Source organism: Micropterus salmoides, unplaced genomic scaffold (assembly GCF_014851395.1).
Source record: "Micropterus salmoides isolate LMB-PRFRI ecotype aquatic unplaced genomic scaffold, ASM1485139v1 Ms_hic_scaffold_7, whole genome shotgun sequence".
NCBI lineage: Eukaryota > Metazoa > Chordata > Actinopteri > Centrarchiformes > Centrarchidae > Micropterus > Micropterus salmoides.
In genome coordinates, this window is record NW_024044459.1 from 8,168,112 (window position 1) to 8,189,838 (window position 21,727).

The window sequence follows — 21,727 nt, forward strand, 5'->3', positions numbered from 1 at the left end:
TAACATGTAAAAGTAGAGGTCTGTGCAGTGTGTAGTTCAGAACAGGCTCTTAATGAACACACCATTTAAAACAATGATAAATAGTGCTATGATAGTAAGTATCCAGTGTTCTGAAATACAACACTTAATGAAAAGGTTCACAAGGTACGTATCGAATATGCACAAACAGGCATTTGGGGAAAACAAACGCTATCTCAGCCGCAGTCTGAAAGGAAGAGGTGTGATGCGAATTTGCGACAATCTGCATTAAGGGGTTAATGGCAACTACCCCACGCTCCACCCTGTGATGACATGATATTGGCTGTTAGCTTGGTTTTTGTTCTAGGCTCCTTTGATGAGTACAACTGGTTTATGAGAGGACATTATGTGAGCTTTCTGCTTTGATAGGTTGGTCAATACAGTCAAAGAGAGAGGGCGAGCAAGACAAAAAGAGAGATGGGTGTTGGTGGAAAAGACAGGGAGAGAAGCAGACGAAATTGAGTTTTGTGTTTGTGTGGGGGTCTACAAGTAATTTTTTTGTGTGCTTTGATGTGCGCGTGTCTGCTCACATACATATAGTAAATATGTGTGAGTGTGTGTTCAGAGAGCCATTGATTGTGTATTGACGAGGCGGGAGCAGTGATTTATAGCCGCTGGTCTCAGGGGAATAATGTCTTCATACGAGGTGGACAGACGAGTCGTCCTCACAGCGCAGATATTACTCTATATGGATTAGATACGGGTCAATCAACGTACTTCACTCTGCATCACTGCGCGCTGCAAACACACGGAGTCCCAGAGGTCAAGTCCAAATCAACTTTAAGGCTCAGTAAAACAAAAACTCCTCCTGAGCTCATGGATGTACTTGTCTGTGATGCTTATTGCAGTTATTTAGTGATCCAGTGTTGTTATTTTGTTTTGTGTTTTATTTCTATTTTTGCTGCACCCAGTGGAAAGCTACGTTTTCCATCACAGAACCTACAGACGGAAATATACCCCAATATACAATGTTTATACTCATCTAGAAATGATATTTATATATTACCTAACAGGTTATATTGAGATTATTATAATTTAGACATCCCCTTGTTAGTGTAGTTTTCTGTTTTACAACGTGGCATATCAAGACTTTTTCCTACAGTCGGTGAGCAGCAGTTTCAAACTCTGCAGCAACCAGACCCCCTACCCTCCCCGCTTCTGGCCACCTTCTCGAACTCTGACCTCTCTATGATGAAATGAAAACATGCATGTGTGCCAAGAAACTTCATTCCCATGTAGTCTTAATAATCTGAGGAGCTGGTTGGCATGCAGTTTGGTTCTCACACACACATTCTGTCTCTTTCATCAGCTCATGTGTTAAAGGTGTGGACACAGCAACACGTTAACACTGACTCTGTTGTTGTTACCACATGTTGTGTTGAAAGGCGACGCAAGGTTTATTGTCCTGAACCGTGTTTCACAGACGTGTTGAAAATGACTAATTTTATAGATATCACACACACACACACACACACACACACACACACACACACACACACACACACACAGAGGCTCTCATCGTCCATCCAAACCAAGTATTATTAGTTAGCCTGTGAACCAAGTTGAAGCGTCTATTTTGTGTTTTTGTTAGCCTGTCGCAGTGTTGACTCTGAACATATTTGGACGTCTGTGCTGTCAACAGACTGTAACACCATCAGACTGAATAGCTGTGTGATGCTAACGGGCACCAGAAGAGATGCTGCTCAGTTAGCTGCACCAGGGTTTTTCTGGCTCAAAATGAGGTGGACTTGGTGACATCCTAAACCTTCAAGTGGCTCAAGCAAAACCTTTTTACAAGCAACGTATTTTAAGAGTTTTATTAATGATAAGATATGTTACATATTATTTTATTAATAAATAAACTTTAATTGAAATACAACTTTAAAGCTAATGTGTTAACAAACAGCAAATCAAATATAACGTAAGCTATTGTTTTCATTAATAGTTCACAGGGGCCCTCTGCAGTGTAGTTAATGTGAATTCCTGGATATTAAACCTTCATCTGCAATTTTCTGCAGTGGTCCCATTAATGTTAGATCTTACTGAAGCATGTCACATGACATGGTTATGCAATGTGTGAGACTGAGAACATGACCACAAATACTGATATACTGAATATCTTGTAAAACATCCTGTTTTTGAAATATTTGTATTTAAAGTAATCCCCTCTCACGCTTTTACACAACACTTTTATAAGATCTATATTTTTTTATAACTTATTTTATTTTCCTCCCTAATTATAAATATATATGTGTGTGTGTGTGTGTATATTTATTTAAAAACAACTTTATTTCTGTGTAAATCATGGGTGTAAACAAACTGGCTTTGTAGTTGCTGTACAGGATGGTGTTCAGTCGCACATAGAGGCCATAGAGTAGTGTTCACAAACGCTGACTGCAATGCCAAGGCATTTTTAAACGCCTGCTGCCTATATAAAACTATATTAAAACATTGAACGGCAGGGGAAAAGCAGTTTTGTTTTCTTTAGTGATCATTTTTGATGTGTGGCAAAAATGGTACAAGCGGATATTCTGTTGCACCCTCTACGTTGTTATTCAGCCAATCAGATCTCTTGAAGTATAAGTGAAAGAAAAGGTGAAACAGTTACTTGAGAAATCGATTATAGATAAACAGTAAAATAACTACAACTATTTAATAATGTTGTCAGTCATATCTCAAACATATGTTGTTGCAGCTTCTCCAGGATTTGCTGTTTTCCATTACTGTAATTTTGGATTTTGGAGTGTTACAAGTACAGGGTCCAAAATTAGAACTCGCCAAATACGAGTAAAAAACTATATTGGCGAGTAAAATAAATGAGGTCAGCTGCCACCAGCAGGTTGCTGAAGTGGATCTACTTCCCTAAAAACTCTCATCACCGCAACACGTTTTGTTTTGCAGCTACTCTGCACAGTGGTATCTGCATTTAACGTATGACCGTCAACAAGTATTAAGTCTTTGGTTGACTTGCTGTCCAGTGTCACTTGTTTTTCATTTCACACAACTGCAGTAGGACACTGTAGTAACACAAACAGGGACGCAACACTTTTCAGTGACTATTCTGGTTAAATATCCACGTTGTGGTTGACTGCAGTAACTTAACCACCACTTATAGGATGCACTGTTCTGCAGCGGCAGCGTTCTGCTACTCCTCTCACACACCGGGAGAGACTCGCTCCCCTCAACAAACCTGCTAATCTGTGTCACACATACAGGTTACTCACCTGCTAGATTACTAAAATGTTGATTATTTTCTATATTGATTGTTTGGTTTGTAAAAAATTTGAAAATAGTGAAAAATGCTGTCACAATTACCCAGAGCCCAAAGTGACACCTTCAACAGTCCAAACCTCAACATTGTCAACAAACATTATTCAAATTATTAAAAAGAAAAGCCGTAAATCTTCACATTTTTATACCAGAAAAATTACTTATCAAAATAGCTGAGACCCCCGGTAACAAGCACACGTGCCGTTACAAAAGAAACACTGGATCACTACATCGTATCTTCTGCAGTTTTATGGACGGTACATTTTTTCAGTTTACCAGCCTTTGGCCAGCAGACCAAAACGTAAATTTTGGACCCTGAGTACAAATCCCCAAACCATGTGTGTGGTAATTCATGCGTATGTTAAATTGTGAGCAAAGGTTTGCAGATTTCATTCATTCATTCGACCCCCACTCAAGAACATATTTGCATATGCTTGTGTGTGCAAATATTTTGGTTGCATTATGCACATACCTCCTCTGTGTGTGTGTGTTGTGTGTGTGTGTGTGTGTGTGTGTGTGTGATGGAGGTGTTTATGCTTCACCTCCTCCTCCTCCTCCTTCTCTCTCCACTGTAATAAACAATAACCGGGCATTAATCTCCCGGCCTGCTGCCTTAATAAATAATATCCACACATTCATCAACTTAAACTATTCACAATCAATGCAGCTCTTCATAGAAAACCCACCTAATAAATAGTGGTGCGGCCCACTGAGGCGTGAACTTATAGACCAGCCGGCTGATAAATGAACCGACCCCCACGGCGAGACGCCTTTTATGTGGAAAACTGCAAGTGAGAATTTTTCGATTTTATATTACACTATTTTACTCTTATTACTTTCCTCTCTGTGTGCGTGTGTTCTCGCTACATCCTCTCAGGGTGCAGTAGGTGTTTGTGATTTATTGGAGCATTGAAGATGTTGGTCTATTTGTTTTATTCTAGTTCTGGGGTGTTTACCTATTTGTAAGGTACTGATGTCAAGGTTTTGTCTTATTGGTTTCAGAATAACAATCGCTTTATTTTCTGACTGCTGCCAGCACACGGGAGTTTGTCCCGGTCGCACCGCTGCAGAGACATTTTAACTAACACAGTAATACAGAACACAGTGACGATCTAGGTGAAGACATTGTATGTGTGTGTATATATATATATGGGGTATATGAGCACAGTACATAATATACAGAAACGTACCTGTGTGGAATATGGTATTAGAGCTGCATGTAGGAATGTAATGTTAAAACTCATCAGGAATGTACAGTTAAAAATCTCTTTAGTGGGAAAAGCAAACACGTGTAATTTTAAAATCAAAAAAACTTGTGAAGAAAAAAGAGTAAATAAAACATAAATATTCTAATATAACTATTAGAGTTATGTATTAAATTAAGATCAAGGGTAAATGTAGTGATGATGATGGTAGGCAAAATATAATGTAAGAAGTACTTAAATTACATTTAATGCATTTATTATTACTTACTTTTTTACTTTTACTGCATTTTGCTCCATAGATTCTGTTGTCAAATCTTCCTAGCTGGGGAACACTTATTATTGTTGTTATTATTAATGATGGTCACTGTTTTTTTTCAGCAGCAGGGGAAACAGTTAGCAACCAATAAAATAATCTGTCTCTAAATATTTGAGTTATTTAACTTATTATTGATAACATTTAGGAGTTTTGAGAGTTTAAGGTTCTGCCTCTTTTTTTACTCCACACAGTAAAAATGGCAGCACTTTCTGCTAATTAAAAATGAACAAATAGCTAACGGCATCTATGCTGATGTTAGCCGTAGCTTTATGTCAGTGACAAAAGATTAAATTACAATTTTTTTTAAAGAGCCTAGATGTTTCATACTTAAAAATGCTGTCATTTTGGATAAACTTTTGATGAAGGAAATATTTAATCTATAAACGGGATAGAATTTTGAAAAATGATCACGGAAGACAGAGAGAGAACGCAAGAAATGAGCAGTGTCCTGTAAGTTAAAACAAAATAACTAGATAATGATAGCAGGAGGCTGTGTGTTCAGCTCGATAAATAGAAACAGTGTACGATTAGATCTGCTGCTCTATGGAAGCAGGACACTCTATTAGCAGACACACAGCTATTGTTTGGTTGTTTGTTTCAGCCTGATTCACTCCCACTGTGAGCTCCAATTTGGGCCGAACACACACACACCATCTCTTTTATATCTATCTTCTTTTCTTGTTCTGTTACAGTCTCTATCTCACTCTCTTTAACTACACACACACACACAGACACACAGTGATAGATGGTCCAGTCATGATCTCGGCCTGCATTGTTGATGAGGGTCATGCTGCCATGGTTACCGGAGCAGTGTCCGACTCCCCCTGCCCCCCCGTGTGTGTGTGTAGGCTATCTGTGTTTGCAGACCTTACATTATGGGTAGTTGCCTCATCCCTCTTTATCTATTTTTGTATCTTAATGTGTGTTTTCTGTGTTTTTGTTTGTTTGTGTAATTATCTGTGTTTGTGTGTAGACGTGTGTATCTGTGCATGTATGTGTGTCTGTTTATTTGCGTTCTGCATGTTTATGTGCTTCTTTTCATGTTTGCGTGAGCCAATGTGAGTCTGAATCATTGCAATCATGTCTTGTTTGTCTGTGAATTCAACTTTATGTAGCACAAAACCAGAAGTTTGTCTCTGGGAGTTACAAGCTATAAAAAATAAGACACTTTCTGTCCTGACAGCCTCAATTTGGAAAGGGCAAAACTCAAAGAAAAAAAGAAATACATTAACAGCAGTCAGAGAATAATAAAGAGTACAGTATTCTACCGAGATCTGCCAAGTGCCATCGCTACAAAATACTAAGAATGAATGCATGAATGACATGCGAATTATATAAATGAATGAAAGAATTAATATTTGTTTGTTGTTTTTATAGAGACATACCTACCATAATAGCTACCAATACTGATTTTGTTTTCAATTTGTCCATGTGTCGTACAGATTATCTGACTATCATCTTACCATTTCAAGTCCTTTCATTATTTCAGTCTTACAACACAATGTAAACCCAATCTTTTTGCACCCGCCCCCACCCTCATTTTCTCACCTGTCTCTCTTGCAGACCATACCAGTGTGGCCACTGCTCCCAGTCTTTCTCTCAGCCATCAGATTTGAGGAACCACGTGGTGACGCACTCAAGCGACCGACCATTCAAATGCGGATACTGCGGTCGTGCGTTCGCTGGTGCCACAACACTCAACAACCACATCCGCACGCACACAGGGGAGAAGCCGTTCAAGTAAGTAACAGTGAGTACCCCCCCACCCATCCAACCCACCCAACCTTCTGACATCCTCTTGACCGCATACTGACCCCCTCATTACTTACAATCATCTGCTGGCGTCCTAGCTACCAGGGATGTCACTTTTTCTAAAAATAATTTTTCAGTGAAGGAAAACAACCACAGTTTGAAGTTTGAATTGATCAGAATACAACCAACACAGGCTCACCTTAAACCACTTAGTAGAACTGACTCACTTACAACCTTTGCAGTTTTCAGTGCTTGTTACAGGTAACAAGCGTACAGATGATTCCTCAGATTTGTTGTTGTGGTATCGCTAATATAATGTAGGTCAGTTGCATTTTAGAAACTTTTCAAAATAATGCTTCACACATTGCCTCTCAGAAGCTCTGGTGTCCTGATTATCTGCTACCTTGTTGCAAATCTAGCAAATTGCATCTATATGACCATAAAAGATTTTAAAAAGACACTAATATGAGCTCTCAGTTTATAAACAAGCTACTGTATTATCTCTGGTTACTCAGCTCAGTGATCTATCGATCAGATCAGAGGGTCAAAGGCAGCAGGGATTCCTTTTATAATACCTAAGAAACACATAATTATCAATAAGAATCAGTGTTCATTGTTGGTTGAATAAGACCAATGCAGCAGTAAACAAAGGGAGTATTTATGAAGCTTTATACATTAAGAATGTGTGAAGCAGCTTTAACTTCTCATAACATCTCAAAGTACTACATGTCATCTGGTTGAAGTAGTTTCTCTTGTTAAACTATGATGAGAGATACATTTGGAGAAAACAGGATTTTACAACAGTTTTACAATTTGTGTAAAAAAAATTTTAAAAAGTACAGAGTCACCTCCTCCCATTAAACTTCATAATTTTATTGCATGAGGAAGTGCAGTGAAAAGCCAGTGTGAGCTTGAGATGTTAAAGAAATGTTAATGGGAGCAAAGGGCAGTGTCGTGAATCCTTTCCTTTGGGAAATGAAACTCTTTTTTGATGCCTCTGTTATATTGCATTTTATTTTAATTCCAGTTTCCTTCTGGATTTTGGTTGCAGAACAGGTGAGGGTGGGGTTCTGCTTAAGGCCCTAAAAAGTCTTGTTCCAGTTCTGGGAACAAACAAACTAAAGAATCTGCTTTGCCTTTCTTGGACCTGATTGCTTTTTACAGCTATTTTCCATTATTCATGATCCCACTGTGGACATCTGAATATTTTGTTACTTCTGCTGTCATGCCGGCTGTGACCTCTGACCTTTGCTCTCCATACCAATGACTTGTGATGCTGGCCATCAAGGAAAATCATTGCTCATTCTTGTGTTTTGTTTGTTGTAAATGTCTTTGAATGAGAGCATCGGTGAAATTCAAACATTATTTAGTGCAATAACAGAAGCAGCTCCATCACAGCAGTTAGCAGCTTGGTAATACATCTCTGCACACTGAGACTGCTCATTTCCATTTCTTTACTCAGTGACTGATATAATTAGAGGGCAAGCCACACTGCAATTAGGGGTTTGTAGAGGCTGCTGTTGTCATGCTGTCATCCCGTCAGCATTGGAGGACAATAAAGATCCCCCAGTGGACACAGAAGTCAGCATTCAGGGGGAGGGCGGGAAGGCGACAGAGGGGAAAGGGCGGAAAGAGTAAGAGGTATTAAAGAAAGTGAAGAAAGCGAAATAAGGGATTTGAGTTGTGGGAAATCTAGAGGACACGTATCAGGGGAAAGCTGGGGGAAGCAAATTAATGTTCTTAATAAGCAATCAGAGAAATCCGAACTTGTCATTGACTTGGAGAGCGAAAGGGCGAGAAGAACAAGTGAGAAAATGAGAGAGAGAAAGGGAGCATGGGGGAACAAGAGATCACAGTGTAAAAAGTGAAACGACAAGCAGCAGCGAGAAATCCGGTTAAAGCAAATCAGCTTTCTTAATAAGCAATCGGAGGAAACCCCGAACCTTTTCATCAGCACTTCAGAGTCTCGGCGGGGGCAGAGCGGGACAAAGACAATCACGGACGGGCGTCAAAAATCTTTAGCAGATCGATGGCTTCTGGGAGTTATCTCCTTTTGGATGGTGCGGCGAATAGATTAAAGCTGCCACTGTCACTTTGTCAGGAGCAAAACGCTCAACTTTATTTTCCCGCTGAGGAGATGGAGGCGCGGATTCTGTGTGGTCGGCAGCTTTTCAGCACTGATACTCACTGGACTGTGGAGCCTGTCAAACTGCTGCTGCTGATTTCTGTGCTGTTCTATTGTTCTACTGTATTCTATTCAGTCTCTCAAAATAAAGCATTCGCAACATAAGTGTTCTCCTGAGGACTGAAGGAAGCAAAAGAGGAAGGTTTGTGTGTGCTAAGTAGATTCAAGACATGTAATGACATGCTCCAGGTTTCTATTTCCTTTTGTTTAGGTCAGGGTTCTACAGAGCCCCTGAAGTCCCATAAGATGATTGTGATCTTGTTTCTAATAGTTAGAATTTTAACATTAAAGAAACTCATGAAGTCGTTGCTACTAAGAGCTCTGGGAATACATGGCCTAATAGAGCTGTGACTCTGTCAGTCTGGCTACAGTGCTGAAAAGAGACCTTGGGTTGTTCCCATTTTCCTGTATTAATGACGAGTAGTTTACTGTTCTGGCATTACGTAGGGCCTTCCTATATGTTTTAAGAATGTCTTGTCAAATGAAACGAAAACTGTTTACCTGTGATTTCAATATTTTCAATACCCGGGGGCAGACACTGTCACTATGGGGTTTTTGCTAGGTAATTCTTCAGTGTCAACTCTGGGTTGTCATGAATTTGGTCCACTAATATCCCAAATGGGATTATTGTATAGACTGTATAGACTGGATGCCGTCTCTCTGAATCAGACCAGGTCTTCCCCAGAAATCTGCCAATGATCTGCAAAGCCCACATCGTTTGCTGGACACCACCTCGACAACCAGCGGCGGAATGACGACATGCGGCTATACATGTCATCACTGGTCAGATTTGGTAGGGGTCCAGAGGAAACTACAGTGGCTGACATTGTTTTTGCATATGTACACAGCGACTCAACATTAATCTTAGTGACCTCCAATTGGCGTAACCGGTAGTCATTACCGCCAACGTGAATAACAATCTTACTGTATTTACGTTTATCCTTAGCCAGCAGTTTCAAATAAGACTCAATGTCGCCCGCTCTGGCCCCAGGGATGCACTTAACTATGGCCGCTGGCTTCGCTAACTTCACGGAGCTGCCAATAATTAGAGGTGGTTTCTCAGCGGGTGTGTCGCTGAGAGGGGAAAATCTGTTAGAAACGTAAACAGGTCAGTGGTGAACCGTGGGCTTTAAATGCTTACGCCCATTCCTGTTTCGGATAATCACCCAGCCACTCTTTCCTGGCTGCTCAGGGGATGCCAGGGAACGGCTACCACAGGCTAACTCGGGTCGGTCCGGTGTTGTGCCGACTTCTGCCTGCCTGCCGAGAATTGCATGCACCTCGCGGGTGTTAAAGGTCATTTATGCTGAGAAAAGAGGTGGATGCAAATCTCGGCAGGTAGCCTACAAAATTTGATCTGCCGAATTATGCATCCACCTCTTTAGGTCCTTCTCAGACACTTTGGTGTGCTCATTGATCAAACAGCTTTATCACCATATATTTACTGAATGTCAAGGAATGGTACTTCTACTAAGTGTAATAAAATATCAAAGACTCTAAACATTCATAAATATATACTTCAAATCATTTATCACCATTGATAAAGCCCACAAAGAACATTATATCGTTTAAAAGCATTATTTGGAGGTGCATGCAATTCTCGGCAGGCAGGCAAAACTCGGCATAACACCGGTCCACACCGACCAGGGGCTGGCTAGCTACAGTAGCTAACACCGGATCTACCAAGGTGCGGAGCCGGACTTCTAAATCACTAAGCCTCACCTCCATGTCTACAGAAAAACTACACTTGTTACACATACCATTACAGCTAAAGGAGGCAGAGGAGTAATTGGACATCTGACACACCGAGCAGGAGGGCGAGAGGGAGAAAGAGAAGCCGTCGATAGCTGCTAAGCTAAGTACGGTAGCGTTAGCTGGCAGAAACTTCAGAAAACAGCTATGACATTTAACGAGAGTCCCTTAAAGATGGAAAGAGCTGAGTGCTTAGGCAGAACTACTGTAAGAATAAGTGTTTAGCGGACAGATAGCCGTTGTAATGACATCTAACTAATTTAACTAGTATTTAGTGAAAGCAGCAAAACACGCTACCATCACACAAGCGCTGGAAACAGAAATGAGTCAGTACGCTTGCCGCAGCATGTGAGCACCTGCTGATCATCTTGTGAGCACAAGATGTAAAATAAAATCTTATGGGATTTCAGGGGCTCCGTAGAGTTCAGTTGTGAGCTATATTTCTTATTATTATAAGTCAGTTAGAGATCTCATTTTGTTCCCCCCTACTTTTATAACATTTAACATATTTTCCACAATTATGTTTATTAAGCAGTATCTTATAAAGATAATGCTGAGCTTGCTATAGCACCAAGCAGCACCTCTAAATCACAAATATTCCACCAGCTCACTGTTGATGTTTTGAGACTCAGAACACAGTTCACACAAAAGAAGAAAAAAAGAATATTAGCCAATATATCAGAATATCGGATTTTAAATCCCCAAATATCATAATCAATCTCGGTCTTAAAAATCAGTCTAATTATAATCCCATCAGAGTTATGTTTGTGTCTGCCTGATGAATGTAAGTCCCATATTCAAAGAGACACATACACAAAAGAAAAAGACCTAAGACGCACGGAAGACTGTTTGCTGGTATGAAGGCAGAATTTCCAAATAAGATGTATCTTGCAGGATAGTACAAAAATGCTGTTTTGCCAAGTTTAGAACAGACTCTGGGGACACTGGTGATTGGGTTTTATAGACATTTGGTAAGAGCCTGAGAGATTCAGCCATTCAACTGGAGAACCAAACCTATGAGCTAAAATAGGCTGAAAGCTGTATATGGCTCTAGAGTTGGGTGTTGATTCTCAGTGGGTTCAGCACCACAAACGACACTATCACATTTAGTAGGAATCAACTGATTTGTTAATATCAATAATATTCATTCAATAGAACTTAGAACAAGTATAATGTGTGCCAAACTAGTTGCAGGTTCATCAACTGGCTTTTTTTACTCCCCATTCTGATTTAGATAAGAGGTGATCTGAAACTTCACTGATTCTTCAGTGAAAGTGCCTCTGTCATTTTGTCAGATCAAAGTGCTCAACATTATTTTTCCCCACTAAGAAAAGAGGGAGGCGGCCGGCTTGTTTCAGCTCCGCACTTTGCCCTGCAGGAGAACCGTTTTCGTGTCTGTCCTGGTGGATAAGTTGCTGTGACAGAGAAGCTTCAGAGGAGCTTTGATGTTGGTTGCTGTTGTGGTTTTGTAGATTTACAGACGAATTACAGCAGGAACGTCCACTGTGAGGGCAAAGCATTTCAGTTCAGTCAAGGGTCTGTTTTGTTTTTCTTGTGCTGTAAGAAAATTTACAAAATGAGAAGGACTCAAAGAGAAGTCTTTCCAGAATGAATACTGCTGTTCACTCTCTATAAGATGCCTCACACACATATTTTAAATGTATTTACTTAAAAACTGCAGTGCTTTAATTTCATGTGATTACTGAAAAACAGTCCAGCCTGTTTTATCAGATGCACTCATGCAAGGTTCTAACATTCACTAGTATCAGTTGTATAATGGGAACATCTTGCAGTTTCTCATCATTACGTTAGTGAAGCAAAGGTTCAAATCTGTCTCCAGTCATTTTTTTTAAATTGGTTATTTAAAAGAAATAGTTAGAAGACATCTAACTTCACCAAAATATGGGTACCTTAGTTCAAACGTTAGTGTTCAACTGTAGTGAATTTTGACATGCAGATTTGCGCAAATAAAAACAGCAAACCATCTTGACCGTGCTGATTTTTGGGGGAACTGAGGCATTGAGGAAGATAACATATTAGCTGAGTTGCACAACCTGCAAGATGTTATTTATTCTGTCCAGTGTGACCAGGCACTTTTAGCGCCGGATGTATTCCAAATGAACACGTTTGTCTGCACGTGCAGGCCTCGTGAACCTCAGCAGGTATTGGGCAGGGCACAAAATCTACAACATGGGCACTGTCCCGGCTACGTGTACCCTACAAATATGATTAGGGTTTTTCACAGAATGATGAATTTAAACACATTTTACCGTTGAAAGAAAAAGACATTGAAAAGCTGCCATAGCCTTTGCAGTTTTCAGTGCTTGTTATATAGGATTTTTAAGTATTATTGTCAGCTATTTATGTAAGAAGCCAAAACAAGTTGACACAGCTGATGCCACTGTTGTCCACACTATTAAAAACACAGAAAGAGCTGTATTGTTGCATTAGGTGTGATGTTCCTTCATTGTGAAGCCAGTTTCAGTTTTGTTCTGACTTTAGATTGAATTATCTTGGATGTGAGGCCGCACAGATATGAGCGATGATGTCAGGACAAACTTAAATCCAAAGCACTCTGCAGCAAAAATCTTTTTTTCCATTAGCACAAAATTGAACACATTTGTTTCCCACAGAAAGTCAACATTAAACAGGTTACTGAATTGTAAATACACTGACTGTTTATAATGTGTTTATGTGGTTAAATGAACAGAACCTCAAGTTAAAGATCTTGCAAATGCCCATTGTTCAGTCCACACTGGGCCCAGCTTCAATACAATAATGTCTCTCCTTCCTTATCTGACTAACACCCCCCTCTCTCCGCCCCATCCTCCTGTCTATCTAACAGCATGTTAGTCTTGTTTCAGGACTGCTAAGTCCAATACCTCAACACAGCTTTCTCTTTGAAGAGCCCCCCCCACACACCCCCAACTTCATCCAGCACACACACACATTTATATATTTAACTGCCCCCTAACCCCCTCAAGCTCAGACTAAAAAGCTCCGTCTCTTCTCTCTTTCTATTGAAAGTGACAGTGACGCTGCTTTATCAGGCCTGGATATGTCTGTGCTTGTGTGTGTGTCTGTTAAAGTGTGTGTGAGATGGGAATACCCTCCCCAGCCCACTAGATAGATTATTGACAGGTGGACCTTGTGTGTGTGTGTGTGTGTGTGTGTGTGTAATCTGTCGGTCAGGTTGCGGAGATCAGGGCAACAATTACAGCTTGCTGCTCCGCTGGGCCTCACACACACTTTATACTGTCACTGGATATTAGAGTTAACAGGGAGTGTGTGTGTGTGTGTGTGTGTGTGTGTGTGTGTGTGTGTGTGTGGACAGATCTGAAGGTTGTATCTGGGTGTTTGTGCTGTGTTGTTCTCTTTTCTTCAGCAGTGTGTTTCTGACCTTCTCTACATGCCGACTCTTAAACTAATCACTGTGTCTTATCTGTCTGTTTTGTGTGTTTCTTTTTCTGTATACGTGTGTGTGTGTCAGGTGCGAGCGTTGCGACCGCAGCTTCACACAGGCCACTCAGCTCAGCCGCCATCAGCGACTTCCCAACGAGTGTAAACCGGTGAACGAGAGCAGCGAGTCCATCGAGGTGGATTAACCTCTGACTGTTTTCTGACTGAGACCACGTCCACATTAAGGCGGCTGCATTTGAAAAACGCGTCTTTTTTTCTCTCCGTCCATCCTCACTGAGCTGATATTCTTCTCAACCAAAAATTAAGATTTTTTGATAAAAAATCCCAAGCAGATGAATCTGAAACTGCTGGCTTCATGTTTTATTAAGAATTTGTATCAAAAGCAACATTAGTGGTGCATAAGCGCTACTGAAGCCGACTCAGACCTTCACTGTCCCCAGAGGCAAAGCTCCTGAGGAAGACACACCATCTGCACCAGGCTGATATCAGAAATCTAATGGACAAAAATAGTCGACTCCATGACGAGTATACACAAAGAAAACGGCACCATATTTATGTATTGATTTTATTTCCCCGCTCTCTACAGTGAAACCAGAAAGCTCACAGTGAAACTGGGGGCCTCGATCGATAATTATAGATATAGTTAATGAGTTAACAACATATGGACATATGGAGGTTTGCGTGATTTAAACAGCTGCCTGTGGATATTAACTTCACTAAGCATGCCAAAGGGGCAGAAATACTACTGCGTGGGGTCCCGTAGTAACACAAGTTATTGTGGATTGTTACATTTGATGAAATGTAATCTAATCTTTGAGAGCAGCGAGTGCCAACCATGAAAAAACGCTTCAGAAATTGCTTAGGGTTGCACATTACACTTATTTAGCCTTTAGTGTGAGCCTTTGGAAAACTACAATATAAGTCTGTTAAGTTATTGCCATGTGATGTCCACTTTGTGATGGCTCCTTTTAAATGTCAGTACAGCCCATCCAGAGGTACAGGAGTTGTTATTAAGCTGTTTTCATACCGATTTTGTCAGATGACTTGATGATCAGGAGATACCGATTTAATGGTCTCAGTAGCAGGTAAACAGGTAGCATTTATGAGCCAGATTCAAGTCAGTATTTCGTACTTGTTCAGTTGTCTGACAGCAACAACACATTGTAGGTGATGATGGAGAGTAGTCGGCACGTTAGCTGTGATCAGCAGTTCTGCTGTTGGCTGACTAAAGAGGAAGACAGAGAAGAGACTTTACGGTTTTCCTGTTGTTCTGGCATTTCAGTGTGGACGCAGATCTTTAGGAAAACAACCTAAAAAATGGCCGTCGTTCTTTAAGAGTGTTTTCAGATGTAGCTGGCTTATTGTGAACACAGACTGTTTACAGTTTTAACTTGACCGACTGACTGACTTCTGGAGAGGAGAGACATTGAAGCCACATTCATCCTACTGAAGAGAATCCTGATTCAACCAAACCAAAGATCCATTTTTTTTTTCAGCAGAGAAGAACTTTAGGACAAAGGCGTCGAACTAACAAACTTTTTTGGACGAGGATATTTATTGGAGACTTTTGGGAATCCCGTCTGGTTTCCCTCCAAAGAAAACTCTTAGATGAAACCAGGACAAAAACAATGAAATACCAAAAAATTCAGACTGATGGTCTGTCTGTAGCTTTACTTCTCGGTTTCTTTTTTCTTTTTGCAAAACCGATGCCAAAGGAGGGCGCGACCAAAGCAAACTGACTGCGAATGCACAACGAGCAACAACACGGACGTCTAGGGACGACGCTCGAGTTTTACATCACAAAGTGAACAAAATAAAATGACAAGGAGTATGTATTGTGAAAAAAATTACAAAAGAAAGGACAAAAGAAACATAAATTATATTTATCTTCTTGCTCATATCATGCTTCGAGCACTTTTGTTTTAAAATGTTGATAATTTAATTTTCTGATGTTGGCAAATGTAAAGACGGCGGAGAAAGGAGGGAAATACTGAAGAGATAACAGATGTGATTTCTTATAGAAATAATCTCACAATTCATAAAGAAATGTGTTAAATATGAAGTTGACACAGCATGTGTTTAAAAATGTATCTGGGTTAAAGTCAGTCCATGTTTTTTGTCATCTTAGCTTTTCTTACGTCGTGTTCCATCTGTTCAGTTTGTGTTTTTTTTATTTTTTTTTATTTCAGTATAAAGATGCCATGTGATCATCTGAAGCACAGACATCATAACATCCAAAAAGGGCAAATGTTTTCTGGTTTGACAAATACTTTCTCATCTCTCTCATGATATGTCTTGTCTCATAGAGTATATTTGCTACGCAATGCAAGTTTGAATCCATTCACAGGCAATCTCAGATGTGTAAATATTCCTGTGTCATCACGATACACTTTGTATTAAAATGAGTGAGGGTAAAAGCACAGTTAATTACATGAACACCAAATAGGTTTTTGTGCCTGAGAGTTTAAAAAGCTTTAATAATAATAATAATCTGAAAACTAACTTCCCAAAGACCAACAGAGTGTTGAACCTGGTGGAAGTAAATCTACCGTCCAAACTCAGCGGGATGTTTCACTGCGGGAAAACACCTTTGCTTTTGTCACACAAACATCTGTAAGAGTTCATGACATAGGTGGATTTATTTTGTCACAATATATCCGGGTATAGAGTGAAATTGAGTTTATATCTCCCTTCTGCTACGTAGCAGACAATATGCATTAATATAGAAGCAATTTTAAAAATGGCAAAATACAAAACATATTCAGTGGAGCAGTGCTGACGATGAATAGGGTTAAAAGTCTGATAGCTTGGGGGGGGAAAGCTGCTCTGCCTGCAGTCTGGTGGTGCGGCAGCAGAAACTCAGATATCTCTTCCCAAAAGGCAGCAGGGTGAACAGGCTGTAGCTGGGTGGGTACTGACCTTTAGTATCATTTGGGCTCTGCGCAGGCATCACTGATGCTCGGGAGATGGGTACCAATGATCTTGTGCACATCCTATTCCACCCCCCTACACACACACACACACCCAATATGAAGGGTCAAAGTAGCTAATGGAAAACTATCACTTAATTCACACAGATTAACTTTACCCATGAAAAGTGAGAACTACAATCTTTCAGTAAGCTTTGAACACAGCAATAGTATTTTTACATTTTCACAGATGGAGACTTTATTCCCAAAACTTGATGTGTGTTAGCCACAGATCGTCAGGTGTTGCATAAGTAAATAATAAACCACATTCCTATGTTTGAGATGGGTTATCTCTCCATGTAGACTGATGTGATAAGAAGTCTTGATGTTTCGGTGGTGATGGCCGACAGGACGGTCATGCTGGAGCTGAACCAACTCAAACTCTGACATGTTTGTGTTACTAAGAGTAAAACAGTTTTGAGCTAGAGTGAGACATCCCTTTATTCAGAATGCAGATTGATCCAATGCTGTATATAGAAAAATACAAACACAAATGTGAATATGAACCAGAGCTCTGAGCAAGTTCACTTTCTCTTCACATCAGTCAGGATCCAGAGGGTGAACAAAAATGTGACAATTAGCCCTTCAGCTGTCCTTTATTTAAAGTAAAACACAACCTGAATTACAGACCAAACATGGACAACCTGATGACATGTTTAGATATTTCTACAGGCCATAGTTGTGTTTGACTGCACCAATCTTCCATCAAGGACAACGTTGGAAATAAGTAAACTTACTGTCGTCTATTCTTTAAATCCCCAAACCCAAATTCACCCAAAGTCACAGCAATAATTCGAGTGGAGTGGAAAATATTAATCGATATGTAGCATTTATTTTTCCTCAGTTAGTTGGAAATAAACACCTTTCCTGGATGAAATCGACCTCTGGAATCAGCTGAACACAAAGTGAATCTTGCTCGGCCCTTCTGATGATGATAATCATTTCCTCTGTAATATGACTGACAGAATTAGATGGGACAAAAAACGGTCATGGCAAACAGAAAGACTCTGACGAATCCATTTTGACTCGATCTTGTTTGCATGAATTCTCTGACTCCTTTCCCCCTTTTTTAATGAATGACAAAATAAGATCAAAAACCACAAAGTTCCAAAGGAAATAAAGCTGAAATCCAGTTTTGATTCTTATCAGGAATGTTCTCTGTTATTTTATTGTTCTACAGTGTTTATCCACACCACTTCACACAAGATATGTTCAATCCACCAGTAGTCCTCGAATGTTTAAAGGCAATATGAGGAGGAGTGGACCATCATTCCACAGGCCACAACCAACAACCTGATCAACTCTATGCGAAGGAGATGTGTTGCACTGCGTGAGGCAAATATTGGTCACACCAGATACTGACTGGTTTCCTGACCCTCCCAATTCAGTGAAACTTCTGCACATTTTCAAGCGGCCTTTTATTGTGGCCAGCCTAAGGCACACCTGTGCAATCCCCATGCTGTCTGATCAGCATCTTGACATGCCACACCTGTGAGGTGGATGGATTATCTCGGTAAAGGAGTAAGTGCTCGCTAACAGATTTTGACAGATTTGAGAGAAATGTGTACATAGAGAAAGTCTTTGAGTTCAGCTCATGATGAAGGGGGGCAAAAACAAAAGTGTTCCGTTTATGATTTTGTTCAGTGTATGTGGGTCACGTCAGTTACAGCGACTGAGAGGTGGAGAAGCTGTGTCCCTGAGTATCAGTAAAATGACAATAAATCTAAATTGAACGTAACGAAGAAAACAGAGGCACGTCCGTACTGAAGTAGCTGGCTGCTCCTCCCTTGCATCACTATAGGCTAGTATTAACTAATCGCTCCACATTTGCTTTGTACTTTTACATCATTTGTTGCAGGCTAAATCAACACTTTGACATAATGCTGGTGGTACACAGGCTAGTAATGTGGATCGCATTAGCTGGTGAAGTAATGTGTAAAGCCATAATGTTACAACTATAGCATTTTGCACCGGATAATGTTAGCAGCTGGACGGCTTTAGCCGGTGAGCTAACAATCATCCTTTCTGATGTTGACTGTTTTCACATGACATCATCTGATTCTCTTTTTATGGTGTTAGTAGACTGCTTTTCGTTAGCTGCAGAGTTGTCACTGTAGTCGGAGAGATGCTCGGAAGCCAGAGACGTTTTATAGAGGATAAGGACTTTGCGGGAGCGTGCACAGGGCTCCATCCCAACCTGATTCCTTCACATAAGAAGCAGAATAGTGGCTGCAAGCAACAAGAGAAAACAGGTGTGTGGTTCACTTCTTATTGAGGTTACAGCCCGTTGACAAAAAGGAAGTAAAAAAGTGATTTATTAATAAGTTATTTCATTGAAAAACTAGATATAGACCCTTTAATTAACAAATACATTTTCACTTTGAAACAGCTTCAATCTTCTCTAGAAATTAGGTGATTTTGTGTAAAAACCACCGTGAATAGAAAATGGGCGTGGCCTCTGTCCTGCCCCACATAGATCACCTGCTATTATCTATCACTGGTAATTCTGCTTTTCATAAACCGTCACACAGGAGGTTAAGTGATGGATCAGCAGCTGCCTCTACTTAATGTTAATAATCTGCAACACACACACACACACACAGCACCGCCTTGACCTCAGCTCTGTCAGTCTGCAAATACAAACTGGACTTTCCACTTTCCAGTCTGATTTCAGAGATTACTCCCGCGAGGACTCAACAAATTCACCAAAACAAACTCAGAGCCTTCAAGCATCAATCACAGCTGTTTTTTTCACCGTGGGAATCGGATCCAAACCCAAACAAATGATCACATAACCAAAGGTTTTGTGTCTTTTTCTTTTTGGTAAATGTCTGAATGAGTCCAGATTCAATTACATGTGATGAGATTACGGAAGTGGTAGTTTTAATTAGAGGCAGTTAGTGTGAAAGAGGAAAAACAAATAGAAATTGCTGACTGAGGGCTGAGGAGGAAAAATGGTTTGCAACTGTTTGGAGTTTCAGTTTTATTTTTTTGAGCAAGTTAAAATAAAAAAGGACATAAAAGAAAGGTGCGAGGAGAGGAAAAAACTCCAGAAAAGGCTAATTAATAAACTCTACCAAAATAATATAAAACAGGGTCATAATGTGAAAGATATATCCGAATTATGTCACAAAGAAAAATACTTGGAAACCTGGGTGAAGTGGGAATTAGTTGTAGACAACTGGGCTGACATCTAACTGTAAGGATGTTGAATTTAATCAAATTATAATTAACGGAACTTTAAATTTAGTAAATTACATTTTAGGGAAAAGTTACTGGGTGAGTAAAAAATAAAGTATCAGTAAAATATACATGTCTACAGTACGAGTAGCCCTACACATTGTTAAAATACCCTTTTACAGTGTTAAAAGTGCCCAAAATTTAATATAATTAAACCTGCAATTTTAGTTTTTGGGGTTGCAGCAGAAATAAGCTGTGAATACATGAACACAATCATGTTTTCAGTTGATATTGTGAACTACCTCCTTCCACATCCAGCAGACGCAGAGCAACAACGTCATTCAGTTGGAGTGGTGTTTGTGTCACCTGATGTTTTTGAATGTTCACTCTCTTTTAGCTCTGTTTTTGGTCTCCACCAGCTCCTGAGCGAAATATCTTTCTTTTTAATTGATAATGTCCCACATTGTTTGTTTTTTGTGCTGCTTTTTCACTAAAAACAGCTGCCTGCTGTGGCCTAAAACAACAACTGATCAGAGGTAAAAACGAAACAGTAAAACCAAAATACTAAGCTGAACGATGCTAAGACGAAGATCATTTTAGGGGGGGGGGGGGGGGGCTTGTCATTACGAGCGACACCAAGAATATTAATAAATTTTCTTGCTTTCAGTTTTCATCTTTAAATTAACTATTAATTAAGTTTTTAGCCAGCAACAGTCATATTCTTCTCACATTGAAGTAGCTTGTGAGGTCAGTTATCAGATGAAAGTAACAAGCTATATAGAAATCACTCTTAAGAAAACATCTTATGTGACTGATGGGAGGTCTGTTTTTTTTCTTATTATTATTATTATATTATATTATAGCATTTATATTTTATTAACTGTGACAGCTACAAGAAGATGATAGAGAAAATAGGACATCAACAATAACAGTTTTAGTCAAGTGTCAGTAAAGTTCCTTGGCTTTATCACTGTGTGTGTGTGTGTGTGTGTGTTTAATGGTTGTAATGGTTTGCTTTTGGTGGAATTTCCTGTCGGGGGAAAAAATATTAAACGGACAAGAGGTCGCACTTTCAAAACCAATTAGACATGAAGCTGTGGACTTTTTTGTGTTAATTGGAAACATGTTGGAGGAGAAAAGTGGGAAAGTTTCACTGTGAGAAAATCTGTCTGCTGTTAACTCGACCGGGTTAAAAGGTGTGTGTGTGTGTGTGTGTGTGTGCGTGCGTGTGTGTGCATGTGCGCAGTATATTTACTCAAGTCCTTACTTGAATTTTACCATGTTCTGCTATTCTAGAGGAAATACTGTACATATTTTACTGCACTACATTTATTTGAATGCTTTAGTTACTTAGCAGATAAACATTTGACATACATTTCCTCTGTAAACTTCATAAAATATATAAACTGTTCAAAGGCCCCAAAGATTATAGAAAAGTAAAACTATTCTTCTTTACTCTCCCAGTAATCATCTCATGACCCCTCAGATTTATCTGGTGACCCTTTGGAGGCGCCCAAGCCCTATGTTGGGAACCACTGGACCAAACTAGCCAACTGTATATAAGGTAGTTAAAACTAGCTAACTGTACTGTTTCAAAGTAGGATTTAAATGCAAGACTTTTGATTGCAATGAGTATTCTTACATTTTTGTATTGTTACGT

The 21,727-nt window shown here is 39.8% G+C and overlaps 1 protein-coding gene across 2 annotated transcripts in view; it reads left to right on the top strand.

Moving 5' to 3' along the window:
- Positions 1–15,411, top strand: part of prdm6 (PR domain containing 6) — a 106,379-nt gene extending 90,968 nt beyond the window's left edge. Inside the window, exons 8-9 of one of the 2 annotated variants that reach the window (XM_038703811.1) lie at positions 6,373–6,549; positions 13,989–15,411. In XM_038703811.1, coding sequence (XP_038559739.1) covers positions 6,373–6,549; positions 13,989–14,103 — 292 coding nt within the window. In that variant the 3' untranslated portion in view covers positions 14,104–15,411. Of the gene's footprint in view, positions 1–6,372; positions 6,560–13,988 lie in introns of both variants that reach the window. The other variant, XM_038703812.1, reaches the window with a different exon arrangement.
- Positions 15,412–21,727: the final 6,316 nt, after the last annotated feature.